The 21,066-nt window shown below is 36.9% G+C and overlaps 7 protein-coding genes and 1 non-coding gene across 13 annotated transcripts in view; 5 read left to right on the forward strand and 3 right to left on the reverse strand.

Annotated features, from left to right (window-relative positions):
* LOC104720913 (ABC transporter D family member 1) lies at positions 29-6,243 on the forward strand. Its single transcript, XM_010438808.1, has 19 exons — positions 29-125; positions 614-852; positions 960-1,264; positions 1,358-1,475; positions 1,560-1,718; positions 1,943-2,042; positions 2,119-2,227; positions 2,432-2,522; positions 2,720-2,844; positions 2,931-3,080; positions 3,161-3,233; positions 3,422-3,602; positions 3,764-3,922; positions 4,622-4,768; positions 4,838-5,071; positions 5,205-5,368; positions 5,448-5,500; positions 5,588-5,666; positions 5,755-6,243. The coding sequence occupies exons 2-19, from the start codon at positions 751-753 to the stop codon at positions 5,848-5,850; spliced, it is 2,445 nt and encodes an 814-aa protein (XP_010437110.1). The 5' UTR covers positions 29-125; positions 614-750; the 3' UTR covers positions 5,851-6,243.
* Positions 8,436-10,272, forward strand: LOC104720914. The gene is made up of 5 exons (XM_010438809.2): positions 8,436-8,552; positions 8,642-8,715; positions 9,185-9,305; positions 9,387-9,698; positions 9,803-10,272. Exons 1-5 carry the CDS (start codon positions 8,436-8,438, stop codon positions 10,073-10,075), a joined length of 897 nt encoding a protein of 298 aa, XP_010437111.1. The 3' UTR covers positions 10,076-10,272.
* On the reverse strand, positions 10,357-10,429 carry TRNAR-ACG. Its single transcript has one exon. It is a non-coding gene; the product is annotated as a tRNA-Arg (tRNA).
* Positions 10,521-13,110, forward strand: LOC104720915. 2 transcript variants are annotated; one of them, XM_010438811.2, is made up of 9 exons: positions 10,521-10,806; positions 10,908-11,067; positions 11,300-11,889; positions 11,994-12,066; positions 12,164-12,241; positions 12,350-12,413; positions 12,502-12,589; positions 12,684-12,768; positions 12,874-13,110. In XM_010438811.2, the coding sequence occupies exons 2-9, from the start codon at positions 10,948-10,950 to the stop codon at positions 12,958-12,960; spliced, it is 1,185 nt and encodes a 394-aa protein (XP_010437113.1). In that variant the 5' UTR covers positions 10,521-10,806; positions 10,908-10,947; the 3' UTR covers positions 12,961-13,110. The 2 variants fall into 2 exon arrangements, with proteins under 2 accessions (XP_010437113.1, XP_010437112.1); XM_010438810.2 differs by having other exon boundaries at positions 10,521-11,067.
* On the forward strand, positions 13,223-14,031 carry LOC104720917. Its single transcript, XM_010438812.2, has one exon. The coding sequence runs from the start codon at positions 13,293-13,295 to the stop codon at positions 13,839-13,841; it is 549 nt and encodes a 182-aa protein (XP_010437114.1). The 5' UTR covers positions 13,223-13,292; the 3' UTR covers positions 13,842-14,031.
* LOC104720918 (ras-related protein RABH1c) lies at positions 14,135-16,110 on the forward strand. The gene is made up of 6 exons (XM_010438813.2): positions 14,135-14,715; positions 15,005-15,075; positions 15,208-15,296; positions 15,388-15,502; positions 15,578-15,668; positions 15,764-16,110. The coding sequence occupies exons 1-6, from the start codon at positions 14,599-14,601 to the stop codon at positions 15,917-15,919; spliced, it is 639 nt and encodes a 212-aa protein (XP_010437115.1). The 5' UTR covers positions 14,135-14,598; the 3' UTR covers positions 15,920-16,110.
* LOC104727501 lies at positions 16,761-18,651 on the reverse strand. 4 transcript variants are annotated; one of them, XM_010446604.2, is made up of 6 exons: positions 18,151-18,651; positions 17,965-18,038; positions 17,398-17,691; positions 17,268-17,310; positions 17,075-17,183; positions 16,761-16,984 (listed from the first exon to the last, which is right to left on the reverse strand). In XM_010446604.2, exons 3-6 carry the CDS (start codon positions 17,572-17,574, stop codon positions 16,900-16,902), a joined length of 414 nt encoding a protein of 137 aa, XP_010444906.2. In that variant the 5' UTR covers positions 17,575-17,691; positions 17,965-18,038; positions 18,151-18,651; the 3' UTR covers positions 16,761-16,899. The 4 variants fall into 4 exon arrangements, with proteins under 4 accessions (XP_010444906.2, XP_019087241.1, XP_019087243.1 ...); XM_019231696.1 differs by having other exon boundaries at positions 17,075-17,189; positions 18,151-18,650; XM_019231698.1 differs by lacking the exons at positions 17,965-18,038; positions 18,151-18,651 and having other exon boundaries at positions 17,418-17,510.
* LOC104720919 (ubiquitin carboxyl-terminal hydrolase 3) overlaps positions 20,574-21,066 on the reverse strand; it is a 2,990-nt gene continuing 2,497 nt past the window's right edge. The window contains exon 7 of one of the 2 annotated variants that reach the window (XM_019231422.1): positions 20,574-21,033. In XM_019231422.1, coding sequence (XP_019086967.1) covers positions 20,827-21,033 — 207 coding nt within the window. In that variant the 3' untranslated portion in view covers positions 20,574-20,826. The remainder of the gene's footprint in view (positions 21,034-21,066) is intronic. The other variant, XM_010438815.2, reaches the window with a different exon arrangement.

Here is a 21,066-nt window from a genome sequence, read left to right on the forward strand (position 1 = left end):
TTTTTTCCATAATGTTGTGTTCTTAAAGTTACTAAACACACTTCAGGTTGTTACTCCAACGGGAAATGTTTTGGTGGAGGATCTCACCCTTCGAGTTGAGCAAGGGTCTAATCTTCTGATTACAGGTAACTCATAGTATGAGTGTATGACTATCAATTTCCCTTTCGATTACTTTTTCTTTAACAGTAACAATGACTATCTTTCGCGCTTTCTTCATCATCTAGAAATATCTCAGCCACTGAAGCAAAAATGATAGATAGAGTAGCATATCTGCTGCTATATTTTCCTCTGATCCTTGACTTGAGTATATTTGAAGTACTATTCTGAACGAAGTAATTTTTGTATTCTGGAATGGATAGCAATACCACCCTTGTCAAAAGTAGATTTGATATGCCTAGTTATAGACGAATCATTCATATCCTGTTCAACGACTAGGGTGTGAGTGGAATGGTGGCAACAACATCATCTTCTGTGATCCATTTACTGGACTGTTTTTAGGTTCCTGGTTTTCGTTTTTTTTGTTATTTAATTAATGCAATAACATGCTGATTTCCATTTGCCTGATTTCATCATTATTCCCATTTCATTATCTGTTCAACCATATGTATCGTAGGTCCTAATGGAAGTGGCAAGAGTTCCCTTTTCCGAGTATTAGGAGGTCTATGGCCCCTGGTGTCTGGGCATATTGTGAAGCCAGGAGTTGGTTCTGATCTTAACAAGGAGATTTTCTACGTGCCGCAACGACCCTATATGGCAGTAGGAACACTTCGTGACCAGTTAATATATCCTCTTACTTCTGATCAAGAGACTGAACCACTCACTGAGACGGGAATGGTGGAGCTATTGAAAAATGTTGGTATCCTAGTTTCTTTATTCTATAGTAGGATGGTTTGGGTGGTTTGAGTTTGTTTTTGTCAAATTTGTATGTTATGCTTATTATTGTGGACTTTTGCTTGTAGGTTGATCTAGAATATTTATTGGATCGCTACCAACCGGAAAAAGAGGTTAACTGGGGTGATGAGTTATCTCTTGGAGAGCAACAGAGATTGGGGATGGCCAGATTATTCTACCACAAACCCAAATTTGCAATTCTTGATGAATGCACAAGTGCTGTGACAACTGATATGGAAGAACGCTTTGCCGCTAAGGTTCGAGCTATGGGAACTTCTTGCATAACAATCTCCCATCGTCCAGCCCTTGTTGCATTCCATGATGTTGTTTTGTCACTAGACGGCGAAGGGGGATGGAGTGTTCACTACAAGAGGTTGGGATTGTTTCTTAATCATGTTTGTGAGGATTATCAAAGTTTTTTTTTGTTTTTGTATTTACTTACTAAAAATGACTACTAAATATTCAGGGATGACTCTGCCCTTCTGACGGATGCTGAAATTGATTCAGATTCAGCGAAAATTTCAGATACAGATCGGCAAAATGATGCTATGGTTGTTCAACGAGCGTTTGCTGCAGCTAGAAAGGTCTCAGAAGCTTGTGTAGATATTTTGGTTTATGTTAGTTTTCGTTGAGGTGATTATATAACCTTGTTACTTGGTGTTATGTAGGAATCTGCTACCACTAATTCAAAGGGTCAGTCGTATCTGACACAGTTAATTACAAAGTCACCTGTTGTTGATAAAAGTGTAATGCTGCCTCGTTTTCCTCAACCTCAAACATCCCAAAGGGCTTTACCATCAAGAGTAGCTGCAATGTTAAACGTATTGGTGAGCTTCAGTTACTATTAAAGTGAACTCTTGTGAACCTAGAAAACAATAAATAGGCATTATCTTTCATTCTCCCTTGCATCTCAGTGCATTTCTTTAGCTTCCTTGGATGGCCAACCTTTCATTCTGCAATTTCCACTTGGCTAACTTATTTATCCCGCATCAATGCTAATATTGGTATTATACTTCTCAAATTAGCTGACCATTTCATTGTTACATTTCAGATACCCACTATATTTGACAAACAAGGAGCACAACTGCTCGCTGTTGCTTGCCTTGTCGTCTCAAGAACACTGATCTCTGACCGAATAGCCTCTTTGAATGGTAACATACTCCGTGTTTACCTGGTCAGTTGTATTAATAGGGCCCCGGTTCTAACAACCAACCATGGTTTTTGCAGGGACCACTGTGAAGTATGTCTTGGAGCAAGATAAAACAGCCTTTGTTCGTTTAATTGGTTTGAGTGTTCTCCAAAGTGGTGCATCTTCTATCATTGCTCCTTCATTAAGGTAATCCTTATTTTTTAATGCATATATGAATGTTCAAAGTCCACCAGCTATTATCCCCTTGTCACGACTTACTAAATTGCTCGATGAATGTGTTCGTTATAAAGAAAGCAAGTTATGAAATTTATTTACGTTAAGTTATTAGTTATATTTATAAAACCTTTCGCTGATAAGTTTTCACCTAACTCTTTTTGTTACATTCTTCAGGCATCTGACGCAAAGGCTAGCGTTAGGGTGGAGGATTCGTTTGACTCAACATCTGCTACGGAATTACTTGAGAAACAATGCGTTTTACAAGGTCAATTCAATTCTATAAGGCTCAAAGATATTATGCAACTATGCCCTATTCATGCATTGTGGATAAGCTTGTGTTATTCAGTGCAACTTGACCTAAATTTCTATGCTTCGCAGTGGCTGTTTATTTGTTCTGTTCTTACAAGTTGATGTCGCAAAGTTAGAGACACTAAATATCTCATTGGGTATATATATATTCAGGTTTTCCACATGTCAGGCAATAGTATTGATGCGGACCAGAGACTCACTCGTGACCTGGAAAAGCTAACCAGTGACTTGTCTGGACTTCTTACTGGAATGGTAAAGCCGTCAGTTGACATTCTCTGGTACGTACACTTTGTTGGATTGTTTTTCTAATAGTTGTTTCAAGGTTCTTGGTTTGAATTATAATTATGAAAAAAAAAAATTGAAGGTTCACCTGGAGGATGAAGCTATTGACTGGTCAGAGGGGAGTTGCCATATTATACACATATATGTTACTTGGTTTGGGTTTTCTGAGACGTGTTGCTCCCGATTTCGGTGATCTAGCTGGTGAAGAACAGCAGCTTGAGGGGAAGTTTAGGTAAGTTTTTTGTGCTTCGTCCAAATTGCAGATGATTGTGTTATAGAAACTATCAGGACCAACTTGTTCCTGTTATGTAGGTTTATGCACGAAAGGCTGAACACTCATGCTGAATCTATTGCATTCTTTGGAGGTGGAGCTCGAGAAAAAGCTGTAAGTGTCTTAACTTCCCTAGCTATAGTTATTTGTGAAGCAGGGTTACAAGAAGTGAACTTGGAAATGTTTTATCAATTTATTTAATGATGGTTTTTTCATGTCAAATGCGGCTTCACTTCTGTGCTTGGAGCTTTAACATGTCTTATAGGTGAATGTGCGCTTATTTTTCTTTTTTCATGGGGCAGATGGTGGACACAAAATTCAGGGCCCTGCTGGACCACTCTCTAATGCTCTTGAGGAAGAAATGGGTGTATGGCATACTTGATGATTTTGTGACAAAGCAACTTCCCAATAATGTGACTTGGGGATTGAGTTTATTGTATGCCCTAGAACACAAGGGAGACAGAGCACTTGTCTCCACTCAAGGTGAAGATCTGTCACACTTTATTGTAGTACAAACATCAGTCACCACTTTTTCCCTCTCAACAGTACTTGTCTAATTAATCACTTCATTGATAAACGTGAGACAATGAAGTATGTACATGTCATCTCTGTAACGCTTTCTTGCATGGTTCTTTTGATACCAGGTGAATTGGCACATGCATTGCGGTATTTAGCTTCTGTTGTCTCCCAAAGCTTTATGGCTTTTGGCGATATTCTTGAACTAAACAAGAAGTTCCTTGAGCTCTCTGGTGGTATTAACAGAATTTTTGAGCTTGATGAGTTTTTGGATGCTTCTCAGTCAGGTACTACGGCATATATAGGTTTACACTTTGGCAAGCTGCTACAAAATCTTGGTGCTTTATGTACATATACATAGTCATGATTTTGTGAACTTTTTCCCGTTGGATGTGTTCACATATTCTTAGGAGTTATTAGGCTTATAGACAATATCTGAACTTGAGTTAATAATGTNAGGGAGACAGAGCACTTGTCTCCACTCAAGGTGAAGATCTGTCACACTTTATTGTAGTACAAACATCAGTCACCACTTTTTCCCTCTCAACAGTACTTGTCTAATTAATCACTTCATTGATAAACGTGAGACAATGAAGTATGTACATGTCATCTCTGTAACGCTTTCTTGCATGGTTCTTTTGATACCAGGTGAATTGGCACATGCATTGCGGTATTTAGCTTCTGTTGTCTCCCAAAGCTTTATGGCTTTTGGCGATATTCTTGAACTAAACAAGAAGTTCCTTGAGCTCTCTGGTGGTATTAACAGAATTTTTGAGCTTGATGAGTTTTTGGATGCTTCTCAGTCAGGTACTACGGCATATATAGGTTTACACTTTGGCAAGCTGCTACAAAATCTTGGTGCTTTATGTACATATACATAGTCATGATTTTGTGAACTTTTTTTCCTGCTGGATGTGTTCATATATTCTTAGGAGTTATTAGGCTTAACTTGATTTAATCATGTCATTTTGTCCAACTATTTTCAGGCGTTACCTCAGAAAATCACACAAGTCGTTTGGAATCTCAAGATCTACTTTCCTTTTCGGAGGTGGATATCATTACCCCTGCTCAGAAATTGATGGCTAGCAAGTTGTCATGCGAAATAGTTTCAGGGAAAAGCCTGCTTGTCACAGGTTGGTGAATTAATCTCCGTCATTGAAGTTACTGCATTAGCCCAGAGCTAATACTAGCAAAAATTTCAGGTCCAAATGGTAGTGGAAAGACTTCTATATTTAGAGTCCTTAGAGATATCTGGCCCACTGTATGCGGAAGACTTGCCAAGCCATCATTGGATATCAAAGAACTTGGGTCAGGGAATGGCATGTTTTTTGTCCCGCAGCGACCTTATACATGTTTAGGGACACTGAGAGATCAAATTATATATCCTCTATCTAAAGAAGAAGCAGAGAAAAGGGCAGCAAAGTTATACACCAATGGTAAGTCCAAAATTTCATTAACTTCAAAAGGTTATTTGATTTTCAAATCGAATGATCTATATCTGTTACCTGAAGTGGAAGTTGTTTGATCTTCCTATCTCTCATATGTGCGGAATATTGGCGTAACTAACAGGAGAAAGCTCAACAGAAGCTGGAAGCGTTCTGGATGCTCATTTGAAAACCATTTTGGAGAATGTTCGGTTAGTTTATCTTTTGGAAAGAGATGTAGGTGGTTGGGATGCTACTACCAATTGGGAAGACATATTATCTCTTGGAGAGCAACAGAGACTAGGCATGGTAAGTCACTTTGTAAAGCAACAACAGACACATTCTTTTGTTTTTTACGTGAATAATCTTGAGTTGTTTCGTATTGTAGGCACGTTTATTCTTTCACAGACCGAAGTTTGGAGTCCTTGATGAATGCACCAAGTAAATGATCAGTCTTCTCCTGCAATTACCCCGTACTTTTTACCATCATCTTCCCTTCTCTTTATATATCTGCTCTTTATTTTGCAGTGCGACAAGTGTTGACGTTGAGGAACAGCTCTATAGGGTTGCAAGAGATATGGGAGTCACTTTCATAACCTCGTCACAAGTAAGTTTTTGTTTTGTTTCCCCGTACACGATATCCCATAAAATTATTTCACTCTTACTAATTTCATCTCTGTTCACACAAACCTCAGCGGCCCGCTCTAATCCCGTTCCACTCCTTGGAATTGAGGTTAATTGATGGAGAAGGAAACTGGGAGCTCCGTTCGATCGAACAAACAACAGAGTAAACTCAGCAGAACATTTAAGGAAGGTCTATATAGTTAAAAAGAAAAAGAAGAAGTAATAAAAGTTAAAGCCATTAGACAATGCAAGCAATCTTTACCACAAGCTATATATATGGTCTGTAGTTTCTGGATTCTTCCTCCTTGATGGCAAGGAGGGAGTGGGAGAAAATGCGTCGATGCTACTGCTTTTGATAGATCTGGAGGATTGATTTTATTTTAGAGATAATATAAATGTAGGTGATTGAATTGGTGGAGCATTTTGAGTTCTCCTATGGAGTATGGTGTTGAGTAGCTTGAAGAAACAAAGAACAATATAGTGATAACTCAAATAATGTACAGTTCCTTTCAAAATCCTTTTTGGGATTTACAGTTTACTAAATCATTTCGTTTTATCAATCTTTTAATGAAATAGAAATCGAAGTGATTGAATTTTTACTTGGATATTTTGTTGGCAATAAGTGTTTTTTTTTTAATGTTTATTTCAATCAGATCACAGTGAAAAGGAAAAAACATAGGAGTAACAAAAAAAGAAAAAAAAGAGGAAACTTGAGTCATCAAGTCGGTCATAAGGTCAAATAAAGGAAAGACGTAACAGAGATGTGTAAAAAAAAAAAGGAAACTTTGATCCCAAGACACACACACATAAGATGTGTCTATAAATATAGGTCTCGCCCTTACTCTTTCTCCCTATCTGTTTGTTTAATGATTCTTGCAATTACATGCTCTGATTTTTTAGGGTTCTCTTCTCTTCTTTGATCCCTGCGCTTGCTTTGCTTTTCTATTTCATCTTTATCTTTTGTTGTGGGGTTTGGTGTTTCTCTTCGCCGACGAGAAGCGAGAGTGATGGAAGCTGATTTATCTTCGTTTACAATCACTCCTTCGTCTGAGGGAGTTCCGTAGAGATGTATATATGTGCGAGATCTCTTCTCCGTCGGTTCGTCGTGATGGCTGGTCTGTGGTAGTGGTGTCGACATCGCAGTTTCTCTCTCTCTCTCTCTCTCACCGCCACAAAAATTGAAGAAACTCTACGAAGACAATACTACTGCAGAGGTGGATGCTACTCCACGAAGACGGCGACGGTGATTCGTTTGCCGGTGACATAGAAACAGAGAGTGAGATTAAGATTGCAACAACATGCTCTGATTTTTTAGGGTTCTCTTTTCTCTTATTCGATCCCTGCGCTTGCTTTGCTTCTATTCTCACCATCGCAAAGTATGAAGATGCTACTCTACGGAGAGGGCGACGGTGCTTCGTTTGCCGGTGATCCCATAAAACCCCAACAAAAAACTAGGTCAATTTCATCCCTTCTCTCTTTAGGTAAAAAGTTTTCTTACTGTTTTTTTTTTTTCATTCAATTTTTTTTTAAATTGATTTTTCTAATTTAGTTAACGAAGATTAGATAATAAGTTTACAATATGATGTGAAAACTAACCAGATTTTGAATCCAGTCATTTGATCGTTAGAGATTCCACAAATTGAACTTGTTTATCACGTCATTATGTAGATTTAGCATTCAATTTTTCAATTAATTTTTAAAAGGTTTTTTTTAATTGATTTTAAAAAAACTTTTCTGATTTTAATTAATGAAAATTGGATAACAAGTTTACAATATGATGTGAAAGCTAATCAGATTTTGGATCCAATCATTTGATATAGTCACTTGATCGTTAGAGATTCTACAGATCGAACTTGTTTATCGCATCGTTATATAGATTTAACATTCAATTTTCTAATTAATTTTTAAAAGGATTTTTTTCTTTACTGATTTTAAAAGATTTAAAACTTTCATTCACATTCTATTTTTTAAAAAATTCTGAACAAAATAGTTTAAATTTTCTCTTAAAGATTTAAATGTTTTGTTTACAATTTTTAGTTATATTTTATTTTGTTTTAAATAAATAAATTATTTTTTTGGACAAAAAAAATAGTTTTAAACTTTTTCTTCATAAGTTTATAATTTTTACAATATGAAGTTCAAGATTTTGGTTTTGAATTGAATTTGAAATTTGAAGTTCGATATATCCATACTTTACCGTTGGTAAAATGTAAAATAAAAAAAATATAACAAAACAAAACCTTTATTAGCTGAAAATTTGGAAAATAATACACAAAATGCGGTAAAATAGTAAAAAAAAAAAGTTATTTTCAACTACTAAGAAGAATCCTATATGAAATGATGATGATAACAAATCATTTATGAGAATGGGAAAAAGACTACATTTAGCTTTTAATAAAGTTTTTGGTGTACTATCATATGTATCATATGTAAGTATTTTTTTTTGGTAATCGATTTAAATTGAATGCTTTCAGTAGTAGCTTTCTTCATTCAATTCGGACTGTAATGTTCAGTTTAGCGAAGATTATTAAATTAAAACTCTATTTCTGTCATGAGAGACATTAAATAACAATTCTATTTCTGCTCTTTAAAAACTAACACTAATCTATTTCTATTTTCCTTTTCTGATTTTAAAGTTAAAAAAAAAAAAAAAGAGAAGAAAAAAGATATCTTTGAACCATTGAAGTGTTTCAAGAAAAAAAAACCTTTTTTTTCCCTTTGAATCAGAAGAAGAAAGAGAAGAAAAAAAGAAATGGAGAGAAACACGCCGGTGAGAAACCCTCACACTTCCACCGCCGATCTGCTTTCCTGGTCGGAAACCCCTCCTCCTCAGCATTCTACAACCCCTTCCGCCTCTCGTTCTCACCAGGTCCGTTTGTTTCTTCATTAAATATGTTTCTCACTTTCTTTTTTTCTATTGAGAAAGCTGAACCATTTCTTCTTTAATTTATTTTTCAGCCTTCCGATGGAATCAGCAAGATTCTCGGCGGAGGTCAGATCACAGATGAGGAAGCTCAGTCTCTCAATAAGCTGTAAGAAAATCTATTTTAAATCTCATCTCTCATGCAAATCTTTTTATTTAACCATTTCATTACCAGATCTAAGTATTACAACTGAAACAGAATTGGTTCTTGAAAGTGTTTGCCTTTTTTTTTTTTTTTTTTTTTCACAAAAAAATGGTTCCTTTGTATGAATGAAGTCAGTTCTTTTTATTTTGTAAGATCAGATCATTTTGAAGGAATGATGAACTTATGAAAAGAGATTGGTCAAATGCTTTTTTGGCTTATCTGAGGATTTTTTTAGTTCTATATATTTTATTACATTCATTGTTCTCATCAAGCCCCACCATTTTACATGTCAATCTACTACTGTTTCATTATCTCTATTGAGGAGTTCTTTGTCTCTTCTTTGTTGATGTTTTTAATTTTGCTTTACCTAATTTTATTATACTTTCCATGATCTGCAAGTGTTAAAAGGTTGAACCTTTACTGGTCTTTACAGGAAGAATTGTTCAGGGTACAAGATGAAAGAGATGACTGGTAGTGGCATATTTACTGATAAGGCAAAAGTTGGGTCGGAATCCGATGCTACTGATCCAAAGACTGGACTCCGTTACTATCAGGTAACTTACTTTGTCTTGTGACTCTTTTTATGTTTGTTTCAGAAATGGTAGTTAGGTAATAATGTATTCTGAAATTTGCAGCAAACTCTGAATGGGATGAGTCAGATATCTTTCAGCGCTGACGGGAATGTTTCCCCGAAGAAACCTACCACTTTAACCGAGGTTGCAAAGCAAAGAGAGCTTAGCGGAAACTTGCTCACCGAGGCTGACTTAAAGAGCAACAAGCAGATATCAAGTGCTAAGATCGAAGAGATCAGCGGTCATAACATCTTTGGACCTCCACCTGAGATTCAGCCTCGATCTTTGGCTGCTGCTCAACAAGAAGCTAGAGGTAACAGAGACATGGGAGAGCCTGCACCAAGGAACTTACGTACTTCTGTTAAAGTTTCCAATGTAAGTTATATTTATCTTTGAAAAGAAACTGAGACTTGGTGCCCAAAAGAAGATTTGCTTTCTCTTCGATGTAAGATTGTTTTTTTTCATGATTTTGCAAACAGCCTGCAGGAGGACAAAGCAACATACTATTCAGTGAAGAACCTGTTGTGAAGACATCAAAGAAGATACATAACCAGAAGTTTCAGGAACTCACGGGAAACGGTATTTTCAAAGGCGACGAATCACCTGGTACTGCAGATAAGCAGTTAAGCTCAGCTAAACTAAGGGAAATGAGCGGAAACAATATTTTCGCAGACGGGAAGTCAGAGTCCCGAGACTACTTTGGTGGTGTGAGGAAGCCTCCCGGCGGTGAAAGCAGCATTTCGTTGGTCTAAGGACTGGGAGACTATCACGTTTCAGGTTCTTTAGAGTTAAGTTACCTCAGCTATCACGTTTCAGGTTCTTTAGAATTTAGTTACGTAAGAGATCTTCATCTATTTGTACGGATCGTTAATAAAAACTCTTGGTGTTGTTGTTTCTAGTAGCTACATTGAAGTTCATAACTTTATATATTTGATCCTTGTTGTGACAATTTTAGTCTTATGAAAAAAAAAACAGAGTATGGCTCGATACGTCATCGTTTGATTGGACAAACAAAAGTAGAACAAAAAGAAATCGACTCCACTGGGGATCGAACCCAGAATCTCTGGTTTCGTAGACCAGCGCCTTATCCATTGGGCCATGGAGTCTTTCTTGTACAATGATCTTCTACAAACTATATATCATTTTATACCAACGAACGAACTAAAAAGCTTTGAAGACTACTTTTCTCGTAAGCTCGCCGTCACCTTTCTCTCACCGAATATGTTGGTCGTCTTTTTATTTTTTTAGTTAAGCTGTCTCAAAAACAATTCATATCCAAAACCAAAACCCTTGTTCCTTAACCAATTCAGAGCTCTGAAGAAAGAAAATTAAAAGCTAGCAAATCGGATAAGATTAGACCCCAAGAAGACTAAAGGAGAGAGAGAGAGAGAGAGAGAGAGAGAGAGAGAGAGAGAGAGAGAGAGAGATGGTCTTCTTCTTTAGCAGATGATCTTTCCAAAATTTTCTAAGAATGGCGTATTAGGTAAACGATCACAGCTTAATAACAGATTGGTGGGAGAAAGCTGACTCAATTTTGTGGTGTAGATTGGAATCTGCAAGTTTTTAATTTTGGACTAAAAATAGATTTCAGTTAAAAAAGGGGAGGACGACGACACTAGAAAAAATGGGGAAACACAAATCTTTCAGAAGCAAAGCAGTGCACTTTGTCACCGATCTCACCGCTGGTCTTCTTCTTAATCCCATCTCTGATAAACCCCCCTCCTCTTCTTCTCCTCCTCTTCCGGTAAAGTTTTCATCTTTTTCTGTTTTTGTTTGTGTTGACCCCATCATCAATCTTGACCATTGCTTCTGGGAATTTGCTGTAATGGGTCTCTGCGTTAATGCTTAGTTGCTTTGAATATTATTGTATCATGAGTATTTTGATGGATTGATGAGTGCTTCTAGGTAGGACTATAAATTTGTGTGATCATTTAATGAGCTCAGTTTAGTTTTCTCATTTTTTTTTTCTTAATTAGGGTGAGGAAGATGAGTCTAATAAGAGAAATCAACTAGAGTCTATCACTGAGGAGCAGCAGCAGCAGCCTAAGAAGGATTTGGTAGACGAGCCAGATACTTCTTCTTTCTCTGCATTCCTTGGTTCATTATTGTCTTCGGACCCCAAAGACAAAAAGAACGATCAGGATCAAGACGAAGAATCAGAAGAAGAAGAAGAAGAATACTCTGAGGCAGAAACAAGTGATACATCATCATCTTCGGTGAATCATATTGGAAAAATGAAGGAGGCTACTAGTGGTGGTGCAAAGAAGAGCTTGTTGTCTAAGTATAAACAGCATTTGAAGAATTTTTACCAGGCTGTTAAGTTTCCGGGGGGCAAGGAAAGAAAGGTAAATTCTGATGTGATACCAGACGATGAAGAGACTGAATATGATGGCTTGGAGATGAAGCCGATGCAGAATAATAATGTCAAAGAGGAAGCAAAGATAGTGCAAGTAATTCTACCTGAAGTTTCAGAGCCCTCTTTGCTTTTATCGGACCAGTCAAGACGTTCCTTATATACTTCACTTCCTGCGCTTGTTCAAGGGAGGAAATGGATATTGCTTTACAGGTGAGAGAACTCATTCAATTCATTTGGAGCTGATCTTAAGAATGGATTATATTTCATATAATATTTTATGGCTGTGTGTGATCATTTTCGTTGCAATCTTCTAGTACATGGAGGCATGGTATATCACTGTCCACACTGTACAGGAAAAGCCTCCTCTGGCCTGGTCTCAGTTTACTGGTATATGAAATTCAGTTTCTATTTCAAAATATTGGTTTCCCTTGGTAAAAAGTGTGAATTTTTTTATGGAGCTCTGTGGAAACCGCCTCTGTTTCAGGTTGTCGGAGACAGAAAAGGTTCGGTTTTTGGTGGTCTTGTCGAGGCACCTTTGATTCCAACTGATAAAAAATATCAGGTGTGGTGCTAAAGATCCAATTTTTATATTGATTCCATCTATCAAGTTTTCAATCATTTCACTATTAATTCACATTCTTTGTGTTGGTTATTTTTTGTTGTTGGTCAGGGAACCAACAGTACATTTGTTTTCACAAATAAGTCAGGACAACCCACAATATACCGTCCCACAGGTACTTATTATGCATTGCTTATTAGATACATAGAACTTCTTGGAGTTGTTTCCATTATTCACTTGTAATTATTGTAATTATGGTACAGGCGCAAATCGGTTCTACACTTTATGCTCCAAGGAATTTCTAGCTCTGGGAGGTGGTGGACGGTTTGCTCTCTATCTAGACAGTGAGCTGTAAGATTTTTCCTACCAGAACTCTTACCATTGCAACGGACAACAAACCATTGTTTCCTCAAATCCAATTTGATTCATTTGTGTTGTTATATAGGCTAAGCGGATCAAGTGCTTACTCAGAGACATATGGGAACTCTTGTCTCGCAAACTCTCAGGACTTTGATGTGAAGGAAGTGGAGGTAGTTCACTTTATCCCTAAATGGAAAAAAGGATTCATTTTCTATATTGATTCAACCTTTTTACTGAAATAAAGAAACACACCATTGATATTGATACTTTTGCAGCTATGGGGATTTGTATATGGCTCAAAGTATGATGAGATTCTAGCTCTCAGCAAAACAACGGAGCCTGGTATCTGCAGGTGGTCATGATCCTGATGAAGATTTTGAAAGAAACAAAAAAAAAGAGATTCAAGTGAAGAAGATTCGCTATTTGTAAAAATGTGTAGTAAAAGTGATGATGAATGTTGTTGTCCTTCTTACCTTGTAACTGCCTAAAAAGATCATCTCTCTCTTATTAAACGAGGATTTTGAGACTCAAAAAAATAACAAAATATTAGGCTCATTCGGCCCATTAAAGGCTCATTCGGCCCATTAAAGGCCCATTAAAGCATATGAGTGAGAGAGAGAGAGAGTGAGAGGGGGAAGAAGAAGAAGAAGAAAGCAGCAAAAACCCTCAGTTTCATTTCTCTGACCTAAGAAAAATGGGGAGTAGATTGGGAGGAAGAGTGGTTCATTTCGCGAATCTTCCGATAAAGCTTCTGATGCCGGCGAAGCTGACGAACATACACGAGTTCGCGTTGAAAACGATCCCATCGGCGACGAAGATCGAGATCAAGCGAGTCCTTGAATCACTCTACGGATTCGATGTGGAGAAGGTGAACACGCTGAACATGGACGGGAAGAAGAAGAAGCGTGGAGGTTTGCTGATAGCGAAAGCTGATTACAAGAAGGCTTACGTCACGCTCCGTAGCCCTCTGTCGATTTCTAGGGATTTGTTTCCGGTGAAGTACATCGAGGAAGATAGGAAGAGTAAAGTGAAAGGATCTAGCTTTGTTGAGGAGGAAGACGATAAAAAGAGTCATTGGCTTGATCGGAAGGAGAAGAGGGAGATCGGTGGTTACGGTAATGGTAAAGGTAAAGGTCGTCGTGGTGGCGGTGAAAGGGCTAATTCTCCGACGAGGGCTGGTGCTGCGGCGGCGGCGGGTACGGCTAAGTTTCCATGGAGCAACATGAGATTTGTTGGTAAGTAGGGTTTTTTTTGTTTCTTAATGATAAAATTAAATAATCCCAATTTTAGGGTTTAAGAATTTGGGTGGGTTTTGTGTTTCTGAATCGGACTTATCGATTTTGTTTTAAGTTGGTTTGAGGTTTAATGGAACGAACACAAATATATAAGCCATATGATGATATTTGCTGATCGATTCAAGCTTTTTCTTGTGATGGAGTTCTTGAGGAAACCTCTCTTATTACTGTCTCTGTGGATTTGGGTGTGTGTTAATGTTAATCAATCGCATTAACAGATAGCAAAAACGTGTTATGATAAAATTGTAATAATCGTGGGCTCCCCCCTCTTTGGTCGTTTTTGTCAATCTCTCCGATCATCCGACCAAATTTGTGGACTAGTAGTAGTAGCAGCTTGGTGTTTAGTAACTTTTAGGAATCTCGTCTTTCAAATTTGATCATATCTTGAAGTTTTAGAAAACATATCTTTAGCATATATTTTTTCTTTTACGAAAATCCCAATGGAAATTAACAAAAGCGTATTAAAGATATACACAAACCGCACGGCAGGGTGAGGCGAGTAATATCCACACGCTCGTTATTATATTTACAAGTCACCGCGGAAATCGTTGAATATATTTTCCGAAGGCTTTGTGTGCGACCGAGTCTTCTTCTTGGTCGTCGTGCTCTCCTTCTCTTTCTTTTTCTTCTTCGAGACCTCCTAAGCAAAGAAGAAACTCCCAATCGTCGGATTTTGCCTTTCTTTCTTCTGAACAACGAACAAACATGGCGGCTGTCTCACCTTTGGCCAAGTTTAAGTTGGTGTTCTTAGGTGATCAATCTGTCGGAAAAACCAGCATCATCACTCGTTTCATGTATGACAAATTCGACACCATTTACCAGGTTTGTACACAAGATTGCTTTATTCGATAACCTTCACCTGTGGTTAGGTTTGTAATTTCTCATCTCTACTTAATTCGTCAATTCTCCGACATCAACTTTAATCTGTTTTGTTGTTGTTGTTGTGTTCTTTAATTAATTATCTCCTTACTTATGGATATTATGATCACAATAGACTCATCCATGCTATGGACTCTGCTTTGGGTGTAATCTATTGTTGTTAATTAACGTGTTGATTAGTCATTTAAGCCTTTTAATTGTGCTTTCTCTCTCTCTCTCTCTATCTCTGCAGCCTACCATTGGGATCGATTTTCTTTCGAAAACAATGTACCTTGAAGATCGAACAGTTCGTTTGCAGCTTTGGTGAGGGAACTAAGAAACTCCCTTCTTCTTTTTTTTCTTTAAACTTAACCTGTTAATTTGGAAGAACAAAGAAGGTGTTATTATGTGCTTCAAACGATGACACAAATGGGTTTTTTTTGTTGATTACTACAGGGATACAGCTGGACAAGAAAGATTCAGGAGTCTTATCCCAAGTTACATCAGAGATTCTTCTGTTGCCATTGTTGTATATGATGTTGCCAGTGAGTCCTGCTTCTCTTTTTTTTTTTCTGTCCTTGATTCTTTGGTTTTCCCCATTTGTGTCTTATGAGTTCAAGTACGTGTGTCTGGCAGATAGGCAAACGTTTCTGAATACCTCGAAATGGATAGAGGATGTACACAGAGAAAGAGGTCAAGGCGATGTTATTATTGTTCTTGTTGGAAACAAAACTGATCTTGTTGATAAAAGGTATAAATTAGCAGAATCAGCTTCGATTCTATAAGGTTGTCTTTATATGTGTCGTTTATGATATTATGAAAACAGGCAAGTATCAATCAGTGAAGGGGAAGATAAGGCTAAAGAGTATGGAGTGATGTTCATCGAGACCAGCGCAAAAGAAAATTTCAACATTAAGGTATAGAGCAACTTGAATTAGGGACCCGAGTGAGTGTTCTTTTGTATGGTTGTCTGATTTCTCTCACAAACACGAATATTTTTTACTTATTGCAGGCTTTGTTTCGGAAGATTGCTGCAGCTTTACCGGGGGTGGACTCATATTCATCAGCGACAAAATCAGAGGACATGGTTGACGTGAATCTTAGGACCACTTCAAATTTATCACAAGGTGAGCAAGAAGGAGGAGGAGGAGGAGGCTGTTCTTGTTGATTCAGCATCATACTCCATTAAAGAAATTTGAGAAGCAAACAAAAGGGATCAAGATAGTTTTGTGATTTTCCATCTTATCAGACATTAACAGACGCAGAATATAAAAACATTAAAGAGAAAAACGGATTAAGTGTGATGATAGTATCACGGAAGTAAACCTTCTTCTACATCAGTGGGAACTATTTTATACATGTGAGTCTTTGCCTTGTTCTGCAGTTGATCAGTATAGACACCAATCAAACTTTTAACACAATGCGAGAAGTTTGTGTGCCTTTCATCTCTTAGACGTTACCATTAACATATTATTCATTGCTTATTTGCATACATTTATCTGTTAATCATTTTACTTGGTTCGTTTGAAGATTTTGGCCATGAATGGGAAATGGTTTTTAAATGGTTTTTAGATTATAGATTTTGGTTTTTAGTTTTTGGTTTTTGATTTTTGAGATTTTAGTTTTTTGTAAAAAAGTTATTTTTAAAATAATTAAATAAAGAAACATAAAAAAATAAAAAGAATCGTAAGTTTTCCCTAAAATCTGTAATTATGTGGATTCTAGTTTTTGTTAATATTTGTAAAGAAAAGCTAAAAACTAGTTTTCCTATTTTTTAGGAAATCTATTTAATGTAAAATCTTGAATGGAGAAAAAATTGGTTTTTGAAAAACAAAATCCAAAAACTATAGTAGAATCTACTTGCGATTATTGTACATGATCTCTGACGGATTACAAAAACCTGCTGTTGTTCTGGTATAAATTGTATACTTACGACGATCACGATGCTACGCACCGTTGATTTTTCTCTTGTTTTTACCTTTTTAACCTCTTGTTTAGTTACACGTTAATCAGGCCTTACGCATTTGCAAGTGATATGCACAGAGGAATTGTTATTATCGACATTATGAAACTTGGAACAAAAGACGAGTTTTAGAAAAGAGAGATTCAAAACAGAGACGACCCCTTGGTCAAAAGAGATGTTACAGTTTACATGTGATTGAAGCTGTTGTTGTCTCCGTTTTGCTTCACTCTCAATGTCAAGTAGATCAATATCAATGTTCCCACACTTGATCTGCAATCCAAGAGATTTAAAGTTAACAGTGAAATGCTTCATCAAAGGTAATATCGTATACGTATTAAGGAAGTAGAGGTATTTACTTACAAGATTGAGAATAAGATAACGATTTTTCTTGAATCAAATGAAGCGGCACGCTTGTATCTTCTCCATCTGTTAGTTGGTGCATCATGGCATCGCTCAGAGATAGCTTTATCTGCAACTGAAAATTTTCCAAGTGCGTAAACAAAACAAACAAAATCTTAAATTATGCAACTTCAATGAAATGTCGTTATCTTACCAGTGCTCAAGCTTGCTTGTCTCTGTAATACCTTTTGCATGTGCTGCGAAAATATATCAACCACATAACAGTCAGACATTTGGATATCATCTTGACGATATCCAAAGTAGTACAAATAGAAAGAACTTACTACACTCTCAGATTTCATACTTGCAACAACTCCGTCATGGGATGTCACTGTCTCACCGCCATTCCCTTTCTCGACGTTAATGTCCACAACGCATGATTGGTAAGAATCGGTGCCTCCCAGTAGCACATTGATACGGTTCTGCGTTTTCTGACAGTTCAGCTGACCATCGATCAACATCTGATTTTTAGATGGAAGCAGGGCCTTGACGAAGCTCAGGAGAGTAAACTGCGAGGTACATTGCGGGATTGTGCTTCCTTCATCAGGTAAGACAGAGATAGTACACACGTCTTGGACCTATACAAAAATGGCAAGAGTTTGGAGGACTTAGCACCACACCTTATCACAGAAGGTCCACAATGTTACTTCTGAACATCTATCTAGTTCTCAGATGTATCAATGATCTACTGATTAACATATCAACCCTCATTTAAAGTGTAATGGAATTGAGTCAAGATCAAATGCAACCAGATACAATCATCATGTTCTACTCCAAGGGAATCCTAGTTTCAGAGCAAGAGTCAATTCAATTAAGGACTTGTTACCTTAAAAAAAAAAAAAAGAACTCACCAATGGAGTATCGATGCCAGGGTCTTCTTTCAAAGGGAAAGCAGCAGCCTCCTTGACAAGAAGTGGGAAAACATCTGCAACGCNAAAAAAAAAAAAAAAAAAAAAAATGGTCATTTTACTCATTAGCAAGCTTGGAAAAACTATCTATGATACTGAATTTAAAAGCGTAATCTTTTAGACATTTACCAATGGGACAATGTTTGCCACCATCACTAAAACTCGAATTAGGTGGCTTGAAACTTGGATACTTGACAGGTAGTGGTGCATTCCCATCTGCAACAGTTACGAATTGCTGCTTCCCCTGTAGATATATATATTTTCAGATCACACCAATGGAAAGCTAGAACAAAAAACGATCACATAGACTTTGACCAAAAGATAACAAAACAGTAACAGTGTAACAGCAACTTGATTAGTCAGTCAGTCACTTGGATTAAGAGGGAGCTCGGCATAATTTGTAAAACGTAAGAGACTTCTCTTAATTTGATCATTTTCACTACTTCTCTTCACCTAAGTAAGTGACGACTACACTAAAACAGTTGCAACAAGATTAGCAAAATTCCTAAAATAGTCTTCTGTCATCATGACCCATCCTAAGAGGACGATAATGGCCACACACACATCCAGAATCGAATCTGAAGAGCCATAAGTCTTATCTTCTTTTCAGTATTCCAAATCGAAGATTCGATTTCAACAAAAAAAAAAAAAAAAAAAANGAGAGAGAGAGAGAGAGAGAGAGAGAGAGAGAGAGAGAGAGAGAGAGAGAGAGAGAGAGAGAGAGAGAGAGAGAGAGAGAGAGAGAGAGAGAGAGAGAGAGAGAGAGAGAGAGAGAGAGAGAGAGAGAGAGAGAGAGAGAGAGAGAGAGAGAGAGAGAGAGAGAGAGAGAGAGAGAGAGAGAGAGAGAGAGAGAGAGAGAGAGAGAGAGAGAGAGAGAGAGAGAGAGAGAGAGAGAGAGAGAGAGAGAGAGAGAGAGAGAGAGAGAGAGAATGGTGAACCGACGGAGGGAAATTAGAAGTGATGCTTCAAGAAAGAAGGTGAGCCAAGGGGAAGACGAAGCTTGAAGAGACTTGTAAAGTGTAAAAAACAACAAATGCATGTAGAGAGAGTGAGTAACGGGCAGATTCAGAGAGAGAGAGATTGAAGAGGAAGACGCTCTTCTCCGGGCCCGGCGCGATTCGCCTGTGAATGGCTTTTCTTCAATCCATCTCTGATTGCGACATACCCACACCCTATTCAGCAGCGAGAGAGAGAGAGGATAACGACAAATCCTAATTCTTCGCCCTCCCCTTTTTTTACTTTAAATTCCCAAATTACCCTTTTACCTTTTCATTCCTCTCCTCCTGGATCTTGCTATTGTTTTGTTTATTCACTAAACTTGTTGGATTAGTACTAACTACTTAAAGAGAGATTTCATAATCACCACCATATGGATGGGATGGGATCATCAACAACATAATGACATTTACTGACAAATAAATGCATGTCTGTACTTCTGTACTCTCTTTTTTTTTTCTTCTGTTGTTTGATGCTGCTACTACTACTACTAGTCTACTACCATCAGTCATAATTACAATTTACTATTTATGAGCTGTCTCCTACCTTTTTGTTATGCTCTATTCTATACAATCATTTCTTTTTCTTTTTTTTTTTGTATATGATAAATTATAGTAAGAATCAAGTGACATTATATAACCCAACCATCCACCCATACACTTCTTCTTCTTCTTTTTTCTTGCTGAAACTCAAAATGTCATATGCATTTAATTCCTCTTGCCATTTTGCCAGGCTTTAAATATATTATTTACTCTTGTTATTATTAATTTTAAAATTATATATTTATCAGTTTTACAATTTATTTGTGGTTTTAAAGAAGTATGTCATAGGTTTGGGAGGTAGTATTCTTAAATAACTTGTTTTGTTGAATCAGAAAAATGAAAACATTTATGTTTTGAGAAGAAAAAAAGCACATAGCTCACGGGTGATCCAAGCCTTTCTGTCTGTATCTTCTTCGTCAACTTCTCCCGTGAACTTTCTTTTCTGTTTTGTTTTGTTTCTCTTTTTTTTCTTTTTTTCTTTTTCTTGTTGGAATATTTTTATTTACTTGTTTGTTTGTTTATATAGCTTTATTATTCTCACGACAAAAGTGATTATAGCCGGGTCCTAATTTCTTTATTAGCCCAATTGTTCTTAATGGGCCGTATAAAAAAACTATCAACATGTTCCATCGTACTCGCAATATATATATATACTACTACTATATAACAACAGTTTGGTGGTATTGCGTTTTGCTTTGTTGTGAATTAAAAAGACGAAACTAATACTCCCTCTGTTTCAAAATATAAGATGTTTTAGAAAAGTTTTTTGTTTCATAATATAGATGTTTTCAAGTTTCTATGCAATTTTTAGATTAGTTTAATATTTTATATTAAGTAGTATTGTTTCTGATCGGTTGAACTTATTAAAAATAAAGACTTATTAATCTGTGTGCTTTAGCTAACGGAGGGAGTACAAAACTTTAGACAACTTTGAGACCATAAAAATAATAGTAACCAATTCAACATATTGTAACCTTCTTACTTGCTTTTTCCTTTGAGTGAAAAAGATGCAAAAGACAAGGAGTTATTTGCCATAAACTGTACATGGCCTTTCGAAGTATACAAATTTCAGTAAAAACTTTTCCAATTTTTAAACTCACCAAGTAAAGTATCTTTGGGAGAGAGAAGACAGAAAGAAAACCCAAAATAAACAAAAAAAAATTACTGTCAATTGAGTTGACTTTTTAAGACAAGCATATACCATTACTAATATAGTTAAGGAAATAAAAACGAAGAAAGTCCCTTTTTGCTGCTTTCTCAGCTTTTTTTACTTGGTCGGTCCAAGGCTCTCATAGAACAAGATGTAACCATGATCAGTATTGCTCGAATACTCCTGAGACGATCCAAAGAATGTTTGAACGGCTGATTCTTCAATCATCTCAACATTCTCATCATCAAAGAATAGCCAATGGTTATGGCTTTTCACAAGGCTCACGTAATGACCATGGTTTGGTCCACTTCCGACATGAACCACCACTGCAAACAGAGAGTACTCCACATCTGCATA

Source organism: Camelina sativa, chromosome 11 (genome assembly GCF_000633955.1).
Source record: "Camelina sativa cultivar DH55 chromosome 11, Cs, whole genome shotgun sequence".
In the NCBI taxonomy this organism is placed as follows: Eukaryota; Viridiplantae; Streptophyta; class Magnoliopsida; order Brassicales; family Brassicaceae; genus Camelina; species Camelina sativa.

Excerpts from the sequence above, each read along its gene's own strand:
- LOC104720913 (XM_010438808.1), top strand. The coding sequence starts at position 751 with ATGGCAGTAGGAACACTTCGTGACCAGTTAATATATCCTCTTACTTCT. Across the intron at positions 1,265-1,357 it reads TGGAGTGTTCACTACAAGAG|GGATGACTCTGCCCTTCTGA; the intron begins GTTGGGATTGTT and ends CTAAATATTCAG. Across the intron at positions 3,081-3,160 it reads CAGCTTGAGGGGAAGTTTAG|GTTTATGCACGAAAGGCTGA; the intron begins GTAAGTTTTTTG and ends CCTGTTATGTAG.
- LOC104720914 (XM_010438809.2), top strand. The coding sequence starts at position 8,436 with ATGGAGAGAAACACGCCGGTGAGAAACCCTCACACTTCCACCGCCGAT. Across the intron at positions 8,553-8,641 it reads CCGCCTCTCGTTCTCACCAG|CCTTCCGATGGAATCAGCAA; the intron begins GTCCGTTTGTTT and ends TTTATTTTTCAG. Across the intron at positions 8,716-9,184 it reads GCTCAGTCTCTCAATAAGCT|GAAGAATTGTTCAGGGTACA; the intron begins GTAAGAAAATCT and ends TGGTCTTTACAG.
- LOC104720915 (XM_010438810.2), top strand. The coding sequence starts at position 10,948 with ATGGGGAAACACAAATCTTTCAGAAGCAAAGCAGTGCACTTTGTCACC. Across the intron at positions 12,414-12,501 it reads CACAATATACCGTCCCACAG|GCGCAAATCGGTTCTACACT; the intron begins GTACTTATTATG and ends ATTATGGTACAG. Across the intron at positions 12,769-12,873 it reads TTGATGTGAAGGAAGTGGAG|CTATGGGGATTTGTATATGG; the intron begins GTAGTTCACTTT and ends ATACTTTTGCAG.
- LOC104720917 (XM_010438812.2), top strand. The coding sequence starts at position 13,293 with ATGGGGAGTAGATTGGGAGGAAGAGTGGTTCATTTCGCGAATCTTCCG.
- LOC104720918 (XM_010438813.2), top strand. The coding sequence starts at position 14,599 with ATGGCGGCTGTCTCACCTTTGGCCAAGTTTAAGTTGGTGTTCTTAGGT. Across the intron at positions 14,716-15,004 it reads AATTCGACACCATTTACCAG|CCTACCATTGGGATCGATTT; the intron begins GTTTGTACACAA and ends CTATCTCTGCAG. Across the intron at positions 15,669-15,763 it reads AAGAAAATTTCAACATTAAG|GCTTTGTTTCGGAAGATTGC; the intron begins GTATAGAGCAAC and ends TACTTATTGCAG.
- LOC104727501 (XM_019231696.1), bottom strand. The coding sequence starts at position 17,574 with ATGTTGATCGATGGTCAGCTGAACTGTCAGAAAACGCAGAACCGTATC. Across the intron at positions 17,190-17,267 it reads ACAAGCAAGCTTGAGCACTG|TTGCAGATAAAGCTATCTCT; the intron begins GTAAGATAACGA and ends GAAAATTTTCAG. Across the intron at positions 16,985-17,074 it reads GTTATCTTATTCTCAATCTT|ATCAAGTGTGGGAACATTGA; the intron begins GTAAGTAAATAC and ends CTTGGATTGCAG.